The sequence below is a fragment of the Aptenodytes patagonicus genome, chromosome 7, assembly GCF_965638725.1.
Source record: "Aptenodytes patagonicus chromosome 7, bAptPat1.pri.cur, whole genome shotgun sequence".
In the NCBI taxonomy this organism is placed as follows: domain Eukaryota; kingdom Metazoa; phylum Chordata; class Aves; order Sphenisciformes; family Spheniscidae; genus Aptenodytes; species Aptenodytes patagonicus.
Genome location: NC_134955.1, coordinates 23,492,439 through 23,507,385, shown reverse-complemented (window position 1 = coordinate 23,507,385; position 14,947 = coordinate 23,492,439). Strand labels below are relative to the sequence as shown.

Here is a 14,947-nt window from a genome sequence, read left to right as displayed (position 1 = left end):
TTGCAGAAACAGTGACACCACTCACTAGCGTGTTGGATTTAACAACTGGGACACCTGTACTTTCAAAACCTGGACTGAATCCATCATTCTGCAGGTGCACTGCTCACTGTACCATCAAAGCCACTAAACCCAGATTTTGGAGGGCATGTTAAATTATGATGAGATGTGTGTGTATGCTGAGACAGCACACAGGACAGGGAGGGTATGATGGAACTGAGCAGCCACATAGGAAGGCAAGGACCACTCTCGAGAAGTGAACAAATGCTGAGAGCTGAAGGAACCCCATAGAGGCTTTTCTGGACTTGAAAGCTCGACTCTTCAGTCACACAGCAACAGCTTTCCAGCCCATCTTCATCACCTTACCACACCCTAAGGGAAGTAATGGCCCTGAAACAGCTCTCGGTGAAGTACGCTGAAGTTAACATTGTCCCTCACTTATAAAAGCTGTGTACATGCATTTTAACACCTGTGTGATGCTAAATAGTTAATAATATTATTAATTTTTTATACACATAGGACCAGACTACTAGAAGCAGAAAAACACAGGTGAGGACATGGACACACATAACTGGCACATTGTCTCACACGGTGGCAACTTAACTAAAAAATGTAAATGACCAGTTTGCATACATAAATGTGATAAAGATGCAAGAATGCATCATACACTAGGTGCTCGATTTTCATGTGTTCCCATGTTTCTTCTCTTGATTTACCACAGCATTAAGAACTGTCTTTTGGGAATGAAAGCTTAATTCTTCAGCAAAACTTCAAATCAACTACACTAAGGAAAGGCTGCCAGCTTGATTTCAAAGTTAAATAAGATCAAACAAGAATTGTTCAGAGCCCAGCAGGAAAACAAAGCATGATTTCTAATGTCAAACTCTCTTTTGTTGGATTGCCAGCTTGTAAAGAAGACTAATGTTCTGAAGATATAAAAACACATGCACACCCACATGACCTAAAGTGTAAGTTTTCTAATGTTTTACAAAAAACAAACCAGTATTAATCTTTCTGTGGACTGACCAAACAGAATATAATTTACCAGACTCTCAGAGTGGTTTATGCAAATTATAGTGGTTTCAGAGGGAAGCAATGCCTTCTATTCCTTATTATTGTTCAGTTATTACAGTCATTATTTGAGGCAAATTTCATTATAATGAAAGACTGCAGTGATTTGTAAGGCTAGTGTCAAAGAAAAAAAAATACATATATTTAATCAAGAAAATGGTAATAACAACATTTTGTTTTTCTTTGGCATGTGGCGTCTAGGATCTCCCAAGTCCTTTATAAACACTAATGAAATAAACTTCACAATAGTCCCATAAGGAAGAGCAAACAAATATTATTCCAAATAACAGATGAAAAAACTGAGTCACCAAGAGTTTAAATGAGTTATAAACAAATCAGAGGATGGCTGGCAATAAAGCTTAGATTCCCTTACTCTAAAATGCTCTAGGAAGCTAGAAAATTGATAAGCAATTCGAGGGAACACTTGTATCCTTAACCAAGCTGAATGGCAGCTTTCTCCATGAATGCCATGTTCTACAGCCACCGGGTCATCAGCCTGAGAGTAAGCATCCAGACCAGGTGTTAGCAAAATGCTATAGCTCAATTCTTACTCTGCTAAGCAGCCTCTACTTCCTACAGAACTTTGGAAACTTCAGATTTTAACATTCTCTACTGGTTAAGCTGTAGAGGAGCAATAGCGCAACAAGACATTGGATAAACACCAGGTTTTGACTCATTACAGTTAGCTAGGAAACACAGTGCTGAATTCAACTTGACAAAGTTTTAGCCAAACTATGATTGCAAAATCCTGAACATCAACCTCATGAAAAAGCAAGCACTGGATGCTGTTAGAATATAATCTAACGTTTAATACCCGAGATCTCCTGACGTATGGAGATTAGGAAGTTATCCCTAAAGGTTTTAAACATATATTTCACTGAGCCTACATATTTTCATCTAGCATGCACTTCAATATGTATGCATTGGGAGAAGGATCATCAAAACAGTATTACTTTAAAAAAAAAACCAGCAGAGAAAATTCCCTGGATATTCCAAGCATGGGGAAAGATTACTTTCTCAAGACTAACAGCTTTTTTTACCAGAAAATGGACTGAATTTTTACCCAAGTCAAAGCAGTAAATCCAGAGTAGCTCTCCTATAGCCAATATAGTTATTCCTGGCATTAGTATATGAGATCTGCTATCAATTGTCAAAAGTATTCAACTTGGGTTAAGAAAATAAAATAACTTGTAATTCATAGGCCACATTTCCTTATTTTTTCTTCTGAAAAAAACCCAAAGAATATATTTTGGAACATGAGTTCACTAAATTATTCATATTTTAATAAATCCTAAACTGAAGAAGAGAGGAGAAAACCCTATTTGTCATTTTGGCATCCATCCTCCATTGCTTTTTATAAGAACTTCACAGTTTTGCTTCAAAAATCTAAAGCAAGAAATAAAATGCAAAATGGACTACAGAGGTGATAGTCCAACACAGACCTAATCTTCCCTTGCACAGCTGTTTTTTACATCTACAGAATCATCTCCTCATGGAGAGGAAAAACCAGCTAGGTCCTAATAAAAGCCTAGGTTCTGTCAGAAGAACAGCCATTCATTCAAACAATAGAGAGGAGAGACTGGCAGCTAGAATTACCTGTCCCCCCGTTTTCAATTATTTTGAAGAACTGCAGGGTGCTATTGCATCACCCTAAATGAAAGCAAGCACAGAGGATGGTATTTGGAGAACATCTACTATCCCTGAAACTGAACATATGGTTAGGATGGATGGTACAATAGAGGTGTTCAGAAACGTATCTCAACGTATCAAGGTTTTTGTATTTTTCATTTTCATTCCACTTTGGTTTTCTGCTGCTTCCCACCTACTTTATTCCTGAGTCTCTCTTAAATGAATACCATACTGTGTCAGCTGCAGAGAAGTTTTGTGATGTGAACAGCTGAAACCAGGCTGACCAGAAGACTCTCACCTTTGCTAAGGAGCTAACCGGTAGATTCTACATAAGTAAAAGGCTTCAGCAATCATCCAACTCACAGCCTCAAGGCAATGATTTCTTTGAACTGTCATGAAAAAAGAAAAGAATGTACAATAATGGATTGGAATCACCCACAATTTATGAACTGGATACAATTACACCTCTACAAATGAAATGACTGCATTGTTCCGCTAGAGAGTAACTACTACTGAAATCAAAAACTTATCTTCTTTTTTCCAAAAGGCATCAAATTAACTTGGAGGTTTCAAGGAAAGTAAGGGAAGGATATCTGATCCTTCCCCCGTGCTGGCTCTGGATAGTTTTAGAGTCAAATATCAGTAAGTGGTGCATTCAAGCAGCAACTATACTTCCTTCTTTTTGCATTTCACTCCTGCTCATCCATCCAAATTACTCTAATGAGGTTTCTTGAGGTGATCATTCATTAAGCCTTGCTGATCATCAGCAGATTGTGCAAAATCAATTTTATTTCTCAAAATAAAAGTCTTCTTCCCAGCAGTTTAAGCCAAACCAGAAATCTCTGCATTGAATCACAGAGGCAGGTCAAGTGAGTATTAGCATGATTTCAATTACACAGTTATTTGTTCTATTAAACAATAAAAAATGTGGTGGAATATAGGCTTGCTGTTTTATGCTGCATTTTTGAGTGCTTTATGTTTCTTTTAAATATCATATAGGCAATGAAAGAAAAATGAAGATTCTGAATTTTTAAATGGAAAGAGCAATAAGATAATCCTCTCTACAAACTCACTAAAGCCTTACATAATTTTATTTTTCTGGAAAAAAAATACTTCCCTAGTGTTTCTGACATAGGTTAAAGTCAGGTTTCCACACTCTGAACTTGCTCTCCCAAAAGTCATTCTCAATAAAAACAGGGATATTCAGAAATGTGTATCTATAGATCACTCATAGGTTCATGGAAAACATCACTAGATACACTCGTTCGCAAGATTTTATAACCTATGTCTGCACAAATCAGACTGAACACAAATACATGATTTTTACGTCTTATACTCTGTTACCACTGGACAATGCCTGATCTTTTTTCGCTACAGAGCTAGCACAGTAACTACACCTGTCACAACTAACTTTTTTCAAAGGGGTCTTTAATACTTCAGATCTAACTAACCTCTCATAAAAGCAATCCTAGCCTCTTACAACCCACAATACAGAACTAAGCAACAAGCATTTCTAGAACACCTCTCATCCATAAAGGTTTTACATGTCAGTCTGCACTAAAGACCTTGATTATGGGGAATCTCTTGGCCTGGCTAGTTCAGCAACATAAAAGCTGTCACTAGTGATGGGGCAGGCTAGTAAAGACAATGCAGGTTGCAGGTTGACCGCTCATGTAGTTAGGTAATACTGCAGGCATACAGGCAAGTCTTAAGTGTGCAGTAAGTTGTCAAGGGACCAAGTACAGAACCAGAGCTGGTTACTGCATCCTAAGAACGATGAGAAAGCACACTGTGATTCAGGACATTAGTCTGCTCTCCAACCTGTTCCAGAAGCTACGTAACAGCATGCTGTCTCTTACAAAAAACCGTAACATCCCCATCTGCCCTCTAGACAGCAGTACCATAGAAGTCACCCCATGTAATAGATGTGCCCATATATTTGTGTAAAGCTTGCTCAAGGAAGCTGGTTTAATTACACACAAAATGAGTGACCTAGGTCATATATTTACTAAAGTAAACTCAATCTGAAGAGCAGGGATTTTTGGCGAAAAAGTATCTGATTTCCACTCCTTGCTGTCTTACTACCGTTTACGACATTAGTGAGTCAAGGAGACTCTAGAGGAGTATGGATTTGGTACAATATTATTACAGCAATAAAGAATGAGGTAGTACCTTTGGAAAAGGAAAAAGCCTGTATCAGACAACTGCAGTCAGAATCAATTTAAGCCTATCTAAGTGCTGGCTGCTCCCAAAAAGGCCACCACCACCCTCTTTCCCTCTTCACCCCTTGGCTTTTCATTCCAGCCCACCTCTTCACCAGACAAAATAAACTACCAATATAAAACCCGAAACTAAACTGAGCAAATATGCATGTCCTCTTTTAAATACATGTTTTCTGATCTGCGTTACAGCCATACAATCGTGAGTGTCTGCACAAGGGGACGGTGGGAACATGCAGTGGGAGCAAGGGAAGGATGCAAGATTGCCCCTTTTGGCAGCCTGTTGTAGCTGTTTATACAACCATGAAAGTACAGCCTCATCAGAAACACCACTCACAAATGGCACAGAAAGCTGTGCTTCCTCCATGCTAGCAAAAGCAGATGTTACCAGGGTACTCATACCCGCACTACTGCTAGAGCTGGAGCCTGGAATGCAGATCATCAGTCCCCATGGCGCAGAGAGGCATGTACAGCTCGAACTCAAGCCTGTCCTTAATAAATGTTTGTTGTTAGCTATGTGCTATGGTCACTACCTTAACAAACATCCCAGGATGGCACTTTGAAAGTGGAGCAAGTGAAAGGAGTGATTCTGGGAATTCCTGCCCCGAGAAAGACGTAAAACGTTTCCAGTGGGGCAGCAGAGGAAGGTTACCCACTTTCCAGAAGGCAGTCAACTGTTTCCTTCTTGTCATCTGCAAAGCTACAGCTGCAAAAGAAAGCCCTCCCTGCTCTGCTGTCCTGCCCTACTTTTCTCCCTCCTCCTCCCCGCTACCCACCACCTGCGGGGAGGCAGAGCTCCTGGAGCAAACCCGACAGCAGCAAGCTCTGGCCACGAGCAGGTGCGGGTCAACTGAACTATGGGAACAAACTAAAAGAAAAAGTTTCAATTATAAAGGACGAAAACTTTCAGATGAGGTTCCTTGCAGCATCACTCAATTCAATGTGATCTGCAACAGCAGCTAATCTTGTTTAAATCAACTGGATGTTTGCCACTGCCTTCAGCAGGAGGCCTTAAGGGCACACACTTAATGCATCAGCAATTTGCATGGATGGGAGCTGCATCTGTTTGCATAAGTGCATTTACTGAGCCTCAGAGCCGACCTTTGCGATGGTCAAAAACATGTGCCTCTCATGCCCAGCTCGTACAAGCTTTTAAGAGATATATCTAAGGGCTTTAATTGCAAGCAAGCACATTGATCCTGTTTGATTTCAGTGCTACTATGTCAGTCCCGTACATGAACAGAAGGTTTTTTTAATGAATTTCCAATGGCTTCAAGAGCGCTGCTCCCTTTAAAGACCACCTAGAGGCCTATGACAAGGGTAACGTTTCCTGTGCACCAAGCACTCCTCCAAAATGTAGTAGCCACTGTCCCCTGGAGTGCGATTGTCCTGGATTTGACAGTTAAAGCACAGCTGGATTCAATCAGCTATTTTAGATGAGGCCTCCGAATAAAGCCCTGTCCCTCGCATGTTAAATACTGTTTACTGATGTTTTTAGATGAGACAGAAAATTGAAGACTGTAGGACACTGGGCTCCTTGTGCCATTTTTTCACAGGTTTCAGCCTGTGGGTCCTGGCTAAATATCCAGAATATTTGCATTCTGGCTGGCTAACCCTACACAAATGACTAAGGCGGCCTTCCCTTTCCCTGCTGAGCTGAAGTGCATTACTGCAACCTATGGGGAGCCAGTTACGTTCCAGCTCAGAAATGACTGTTTTACTCGCAGAAAATATGCTGAAAAGCCTGGAAATATATCAATGCAATTTGGAATGATTTGGGATAAGGAAGATGTAAACCACATATTATTTTAAGTAATTAATTGTAGAAGAAAATCAAGTGAAACAAAGCATTTCTATAACAGTGAGCAATCTGCTGAAAACATACTACCTATGTCAATGTTATTAAAATAGAAATTGTGACGGAAAAGTCTATTTATTCATTTTCGCATGGGTTCTCTGCCAAATAAATTCAGGATGCAAATCCTAGATGTTCTTGCTATGACATGGACAGTTCTGAACATTATTTTCCTGCCTTGTAGATACATTATTCTGAAGCTACTTGCTGCAGCTCCTCCAAAGCAGGTTGTCATGGACAGTTACAGAAAACCAGCTTGGTCAGGCCATGCTCTCATCCAAAACTGACATGGTGTTGCCAACAAATTTTAATTTCTCCATCTTCTCAGCCACAGTAATTGGAAGAAGAATTTCTAAAGATAAGGCATGTCAACTGGCAGAAGAGAATAAAATTAATGTAAAATATTAAATGAGACATAATTGGGGGCTGGATTCTTCGCTTAAACATTCGTATCTCTTTTGCCAGTAGATCTTTGATCACAGACTCAAACAAGGGTCAGACTATGTCAAGCACTTGGATAAGAAGCTGTCAAATATCATCTAGGCACTACTGAAAATAGAAATAAATGTGATCTGAATGGCCTTAAATTTGGGGAAAGTTAAATTCTTCAGCATTCAACTCTGTATTACAGTCTACTTTTATCTTTGTTTCAGAAGTAATAGGCCAATATGGATGCTACAGGGCACAGTGCCTTAGAGCTTCTGTATTTCAGATGAGAAACATCACCACATCCTATCTGCATTATAGTTATTCAACGTTTCAAGACGATTTTCACAAACATTTGGTATGTTTGCTTTGCTGTACTAATCAAATTCCTCTACTCTTTCTACGCCTATTCTCACAGCAGTTTCAAATGGGAGATGAGATATTTCTAAAATACTTTGCAGCAGATGTTGTAACTCAGGAGTGGGTGAAGTAGGGCCAGGAAAACAAAAGCAGGGAGCTATGAATAGTGAATTGTTTTCCAGGTTTTTCTGTTTATTTGGTGTGCTATGTTATGCAAGAGGCTTATCCTCTGTGCCCCAGCACTTCAACAGCACTGTTGAAAGGATGTGTTCCCAGAGGACGTCCCAAAGTCTAATTATTTTTTGTCGGAGAAAGCGCTGTGAAACTGATGAAAAATGCCACAGAAGGGTGCAAAGTTTTATTAGTCCTTTAAGGTCTGATCAGAAGGCCACTAAAGTAGAAAAAAGACATTCCTAATGACTTCAGTGGACTTTGAATTGGGCTTTTAGTCAGCCTTCACTCACTGGGTTGCACGCATTTGTCATTTCCTTTGCTGTTTCAGTGTCACTACCTACTTGCAGCAGAGCATTCCCAGTGAAAGCACTAGTACGCCAATCAGCAGGAGTTGTTTTCTTTTACTAGCTATTGAAATTATTTTTTCATTTAACTCAAAAATTACTTTAGATTACATTTTTATATTCCAATAGCACTGAAAAGTCCAAAAAAGATCATGAGCTTGACAGGTTTAGCAGTGTAAAAAATTAAAATGTAAAGGAGTGTATGCTGCAGACATTTACAATCTAACTAACAGACATCTACTGTCACTCTGGTCTGGTTCTACTGCAAAGAGTTAAAGCTTCTGGAGGCTGGTGGGTTTCTTGTTGTGCCATCTGAAGATGAGAGGAAAGAAAAAAAAAAACGGTCACAGCCAGTTAGCCACAGTAGACTGAGTTCTCAGGAGCACATCTGCAAATTAAGCAGATAGATTCCCCTCTATCAGGCTGTCTCTCCATGCCACAAGCCCCCTGTGCTGTCAGAGAAGATTTCTCAAAGTGCTCACATTTGAATCCCAATTACATAGAAAGATTTCGGAGGACGCAAAAAACCCCTATCAGCCAGGTACGTCTAACTTATTGTTTTGCCCAAAGCAAACTTGGTTGATACACTTAGCAAATATTTTGAGAAATACTATATAAAGATTTCCTTCCTTAAGCCTGTTTATGGAGGACTTCAAAGCTCTGTGGGTGTCTGGATGATTTTGATTGTGAAGAATTTGGGAATAGCACTTGCTTTCAGGGGCATGCTTTTTCATTTTGCAAAGGGAGAGCCTGCAGATCAGTCAGAGAAAAAAAATAATATACAATATTGCAAAATAAATTTAATTCTACTGTAGATCTCTGTGTTCATGTGAAGTTAAAAATGACTGCAAACTAATGACAGAATTTAATGGTCAGCAATGAGCATTTACCAACTAAGACTCCATGCTATCCTGCAATCCATTCTCTCAGTGTCCAATCAGTGCTGTTCAAATACCTTATCTTTGTGTAAATGAAAGGTGCCTTGGGTTTGCTATAGTTCATAAGATCAAATCATTCATTATTTGGTAGTGTTCAAATTAATGTGACATTATGAAGAATATGGTATTTTTTAATGTTGACAAATATTAATACGAAAGGTCACACTAAACAACAGTACTGATTATTCATCCTGTTTAAAATGTTTTTGTTGCCTAATCGGGTAACAGGCACAGCACATAGGTGAACAATTACTACATAGGGTCAAAGACAACAATAAGTAGTAAACACAGTTTGGGAGTGACTCAGTATCTAAACATAGTAATCTAGTGACATTTTATAAACCCTAGATTTACTAGGACCTAGGACACAGGACCTATGGGAGACTTGTCGCCTTCCATAGCAGAAGCTAGAAGACAAGAAGAATATCCAAAGGCATATGAAATGTCACTTGATGCTTAGGCACCTGAATTCTACCCCTTGTTTCTAAAACACATTCATCCTATACTTCTCAGTGAACGCATAATATAGTTTCTGAAATAATACCCCACATACAAAATTGTAACTATGTCCATCTACTTCCATACTAAGCACATTTCAAATTACATTAGCTAGTGCTTTTAAAAAGCACCTTCTCTCTTCATTTGTCCTTCTGTAAATAAATCTCCCAATAAATCTATCTAAATCTGAATTCCTTGTAATCTCTTCTTGCCATGCAAACAACTATTAACTGAAAAAAACCAGATCAAAATCATGTTTGATTTTAAAATAAAATAGGGGAGAATATTAGTTTTCTTCTTTCTGTTAGCTTAGCTTCTAACTCAGATCTCTACAGTTCACTTCTCAAATACAGGGGTTATAAAAGTAATGCTGAGATTCTCACTTACTTGTATAATCCTTGGAGCTTGATCTTTTATAAAAATACCAAATATGATGAAGCATGACTCAAGTCACCATAACTGGTAATTTTTTATGTAACTCCACCTTTCTCTATTTATCCATCTTTACTTCTCATAGTGTCTTTTCCCCTCTATCTTGTGCTGCACCACAACAAAAGCATTTGTCTGTTTCCCTCCACACTGGCACTAATGCTAATCCGACTCCACAGTGACATGGTTTTGAGCATAAAGCCACAAAAAAACTCTAAACTTTTTGGTTATAAGGTTAGATTTCTACCTTTTGGGCTCCATGAAGCTGCTCAGGGTCAGATGAGCCTTGGCCCAAAGGAATCAGTGGTGTTGGAAAGTTAGAGGTGGAGGTCAGCATAGCCAAAGATCAACCACACTGTATTAACACAGCATAATTAGCATGAAACAACCTGGAAAGCCAAAGCAATTCCAGCAAGTGCCTAAGGAGCTACTTCTGTCAGAGAATCTAGGATAAATATTCTCTCCATTACTTACTGAACTGCTTGCTTATGTAAAGTTCAAGAAATATTAAGGAATGACAAGGAGGAAGCGTGTTTAAGTGTGTTTATTTAACCAGTAAGTTCTATGTGTCTATCAATCTCACTTTTAATAATTTTCATTGGTCTTTTCTCCACTCTGTATCTGCAACAGTCTCTTCAGATAGTACTCTTCAGAACTGAGTACTGCTCGATATTTGGGAAATAGTTTGTGACATTGTGGATACTAATAACTGTCATATTTGGAGATTCTTGAAGTATATGTAAAAATGTAAGATGAATGCCAACATTTCAATTAAATCGTTGGCCATTTTTAATACTCGTTAGACTTCAAATATAAACCAGCAGTCAAATGTAGAACACTACTGTTACAAAATACAGAACACTAACTTACAGATGTGCTTGTGGCATCTTCAGTATGGAAGACATATTACTTTTCTAAAGATCCTGTAAAAACAAAGAAGCTAAGTAACCACACAATATGAAAGAAGAGACAAAGGAAATCTAACCCAGTAAACCCAACTTAGTGCAAGCTCCTCTAACAACACCATTTTTGAATGGCTATAAGAAACAAGCAGCAGAGATTCCTGTTTAGCATCTCACCTGAAGGTAAATAACTTGGCAAATCTTTCTTCACGCAAATAATAACAAAACCTGCCGTGTATACTGACATGCTCAGAACAGGGTTCACTAATTTAATTAACTCGTAACTGAATTTCACCTACAGTGCAGTACTTCTGAAAAGGAATCTAAATGTAGAAAAAACTACCACTTTCGGGGCAGAGGCATTAGGACTGGCTGAAGAGTGAACAGAACTTGACCATGATCTTTGGATGATTCCACAACGTGCAAAAAGATAAGACAGATTCCATGGATTATTTTTAAAATAGACTCAGTAGTGGCTATGCCTACTCTGTCTTTGTGCTCTGGCCTAAGCACATCTGACCAGGCTCATCTACCTTTGAAAGCTTTTAATGGCAGATCCATATTTTAGCACAGCAGTTTGTGTACCAGGAAGTGGAGCAGGCAGGCAGTACAGGAATGTGGTACAACAGTTCCTACTGTGCATGAGAACATGCGCTGATGACAATTTGATGCAGTCAGTGCCATCCGTTCCTATGATTTTACAGTAACTCTCACTGTACACGTTGTTCCAGAGTCCCCAGATTTAAAATGTCACACATTTTAAAATGTAGAGGGGTTGGGGTTTTTTTCCAAATATTGTATTTGAAAGCTAGTTCACATTTTTAAATTCTAAGGATTTGGCAAAGGCTGGGAGAGAGAACTTGGACATTTACTAAAAGGCACAACTCTGCTGTCACCAAAGGACAGTGCCAATGAACCGGGCAGTTGTTTACCTCTCTGGTGTCTGTGCTCTCCAAAGCTCCTTCAGTGTTATTATCCAGGCTGACTACATAAACTCTTTTAGATTTTTGAACAGGTAAAAAAAGTAAAAGATACCCCTTGACACCTACTCACGAAAGCATGAACAAACAGCAAACATCAAAGATAAAGAACTTGATCACACTATGAAAACACCTGGCAGTAAGACTCCCAGGCCACACAGTTACCCTGAGCAGGCTGTTCAGCACAAGTGTGCGAGATTCACCCCGGCACCAACAAGCTTCTACCTCTGCCGCTTCAGCGATACCTGCGTGGTTAGAAATATAGCTGGCATCAACTGCTCCTAAATGTCTTTGACAAATCTTGATGTTTCCCCTGTAAACCTGCAAAATGTTCAACTGAAGTTTGCACTCAGCGTGTGTACATTACACACTTCAGCTCACTGACTGTGGAGCACGACGGCATGTTCCCGGCCAGAGGCCGGGCTCAGGGGCCTGGATGGGAGGGGAGCTCCCCACCCTTGCCACAAGCGGGGTGCCGGTAAAGGGGAGCAGGCGAGCCCTCAGCCGCGCGGGCCCAGGGTCGGAACGAGGCGCAAGCAGGTGACCGCCCCCCGGCAGGCCCCGAGGGGCCGGGGCCGTGCCACCCGCGCCCCATCTCTGCAGATCCCGCGCTGCCTGCTGAGGCGGCCGGCGGCAGCCGGGCGGCTCCAGCGCAACAGCCCGGCACCCCCGGCAGCCTCGGGGCGAGAAACGGGCAGGACACAGCCCACCTTGTGTCATCCCCGGCGCTGGTCCCTCCGTCCCCGGGCGCCTCCGAGCCGAATCCCATCGCCAGCAGACCCGCCCGCTGGCGGCCCCGGCCCCGTGGCCCCAACTCACCCGCCGCCGGCCCGCTAACCCCTCCACTCCCGCTTCCTCACGCCCAGGGACGAGCCGAGCGGCGGTCAGGCAGCCCCGCGCCGCGCCGGGCCAGGCCGGGCCGAGGCGCCAAGCGAGAACTACCGGCCCCAGCAGGCCGCGGGGCCGCCGTTTCCGTGGGAGCGGCCGGGCCCGGAGCGGGGAGGTCGCCCCAGCGCAGAGCTGCGGGGGGCGGCCCGGGAGCCCCAAGCAGTGATGTTAGGATTTTACGTGCTAACAGGCCATAGTTTGTGCAAAATCCCGCGGAACTGGTACACAGCTCTTGCTTGATTCATGTCTTGAGTTGCAGAAAAGGGTCTCTTTTTGGGTCTCAAAGTGTGAAATGAAATGCAACTTTAATACGATTAAGTCAAGTACTGTTAAACAACTCTCATAGGGTCTAAAGCATATTTCATCTGTTTCTTTTGTGTTTTTTTCTCAGATACTGACCACAGTATGGCCCAGTCAGCAGATGAAATGTCACTGCAGGTGGTATCAGCCGTCAGTAATTCGTCCTTGCTTCAGCCGGGCTTCTCTCTCCTGAATTTTGATGGGCATGTTTTCTTTTTTGGGCAGAAAGGATGGCCAAAGAGATCCTGTCCCACTGGTGTTTTCCTCCTCGATACAAAGCAGAATGAGCTCAAAATGAAACCTGCCTTCTTCTCTAAAGACTCATGTTACCTCCCCCCTCTCCGCTACCCTGCTCTTTGCACGCTCAGAGGCAATGCGGAGTCTGATGAGTACCAGTATATCATCCATGGTGGTAAAACACCTAACAATGACCTTTCTGATAAGATTTACATTATGAGTCTGGTAAGCAAAAATAGCAAGAAAATCACGTTCCAATGCGTTGAGAAAGACCTGGCTGGAGATGTCCCTGAAGCTAGATATGGGCATACAATTAACATAGTTCATAGCCGGGGAAAAAGCATGAGCGTTATATTTGGAGGGAGAGCATATACTCCTCTTGCACAAAGAACCACTGAAAAATGGAACAGTGTAGTTGACTGTTTGCCATCTATCTTTCTCGTTGATTTTGAGTTTGGATGCTGTACGTCATACATACTTCCAGAGCTTCAAGATGGACTTTCTTTCCACGTTTCAGTTGCCAGAAATGATACAATCTACATTTTGGGAGGCCATTCACTTCAAAATAACACCAGGTCCCCCAGCCTGTACAGGCTAAAAGTTGATCTCCCACTGGGCAGCCCAGCCGTGACCTGCACCATCTTGCCAGGGGGGATATCTGTGTCAAGTGCTATAGTGACTCAAACTGGTGATACCGAATTTGTCCTTGTCGGGGGCTACCAGTCTGACAATCAGAAACGGTTGGTGTGTAACACCATAGTTCTGGAAGATAATAAGATAGAGATTGTTGAAAGGGCAAGCCCGGACTGGACACCAGATATTAAACACTGCAGGATGTGGTTTGGCTGTGATATGGGCAAAGGATCTGTATTGCTGGGCATTCCAGGGGCCAACAAACAGTTAATCTCAGATGCAAACTACTTCTACATTTTGAGATGCAAAGGAGCAGAAGAGGACAAGGAGGAAGAACTGACAGCACAAACTTGCAGTCAGACATCGACCGAAGACCCTGGAGACTCCACTCCATTTGAAGATTCGGAAGAGTTTTGTTTTAGTGCTGAAGCCAATAGCTTTGATGTTGATGATACTGACACTTACAATGAAGATGATGAAGAAGATGAATCAGAAACAGGCTACTGGATCACCTGCTCTGCCAGTTGCAATATTGACATTAACACCTGGGTCCCTTTCTATTCGACAGAACTCAACAAGCCTGCAATGATCCTGTGTTCCAGCGGGGCTGGCCACTGGGTCCACGCACAATGTATGGATCTCTCAGAGAGCATGCTCCTACATCTTTCAGAAGCAAATGTCAAGTACTTCTGCAACGAGCATGTTGACCTCAATAAAGGGCTACAAACTCCCAAAAAGGTGGTGCACCTGAAAAAGCAACCCATGAAACCATTGCGCAAAAAGACAACTATGAAGTTAACAACGCCCACGAAAAAGTCCTTTCTTCGGAGATTGTTTGAATAGATTTACACTGCTGATTTGTATTCACCTGGGAGGAATTGAAATCACAGTCAAAGACAGCTAGTAATGGTTGAAGCAGAATCGGTTATTGGAGCTCAAAGAGATCTTTCTATTTAATTGATTTCAATTATCTCAATATTTCAGTTACATTTCAAAGCTCATGAATTTATTTTGTCTCTTATGTGTATTTTTATAATATTCGGATAGGAACCCCATCATAGAGGGCA

The 14,947-nt window shown here is 41.4% G+C and overlaps 2 protein-coding genes across 7 annotated transcripts in view; one reads left to right on the top strand and one right to left on the bottom strand.

Annotated features, from left to right (window-relative positions):
- Positions 1 to 12,743, bottom strand: part of IFTAP (intraflagellar transport associated protein) — a 62,313-nt gene extending 49,570 nt beyond the window's left edge. For 4 of the 6 annotated variants that reach the window (XM_076344385.1, XM_076344380.1, XM_076344383.1 and 1 more), the window contains exon 1: positions 12,642 to 12,743. The gene's annotated coding sequence lies outside the window, so the exon portion shown is untranslated. Of the gene's footprint in view, positions 1 to 10,810; positions 10,864 to 11,987; positions 12,068 to 12,532; positions 12,615 to 12,641 lie in introns of those variants that run through there. The other 2 variants (XM_076344381.1, XM_076344382.1) reach the window with 2 other exon arrangements.
- A 372-nt stretch (positions 12,744 to 13,115) lies between these two features.
- Positions 13,116 to 14,723, top strand: RAG2 (recombination activating 2). Its single transcript, XM_076343400.1, has one exon. The coding sequence runs from the start codon at positions 13,116 to 13,118 to the stop codon at positions 14,721 to 14,723; it is 1,608 nt and encodes a 535-aa protein (XP_076199515.1).
- The last annotated feature ends 224 nt before the right edge of the window (positions 14,724 to 14,947 follow it).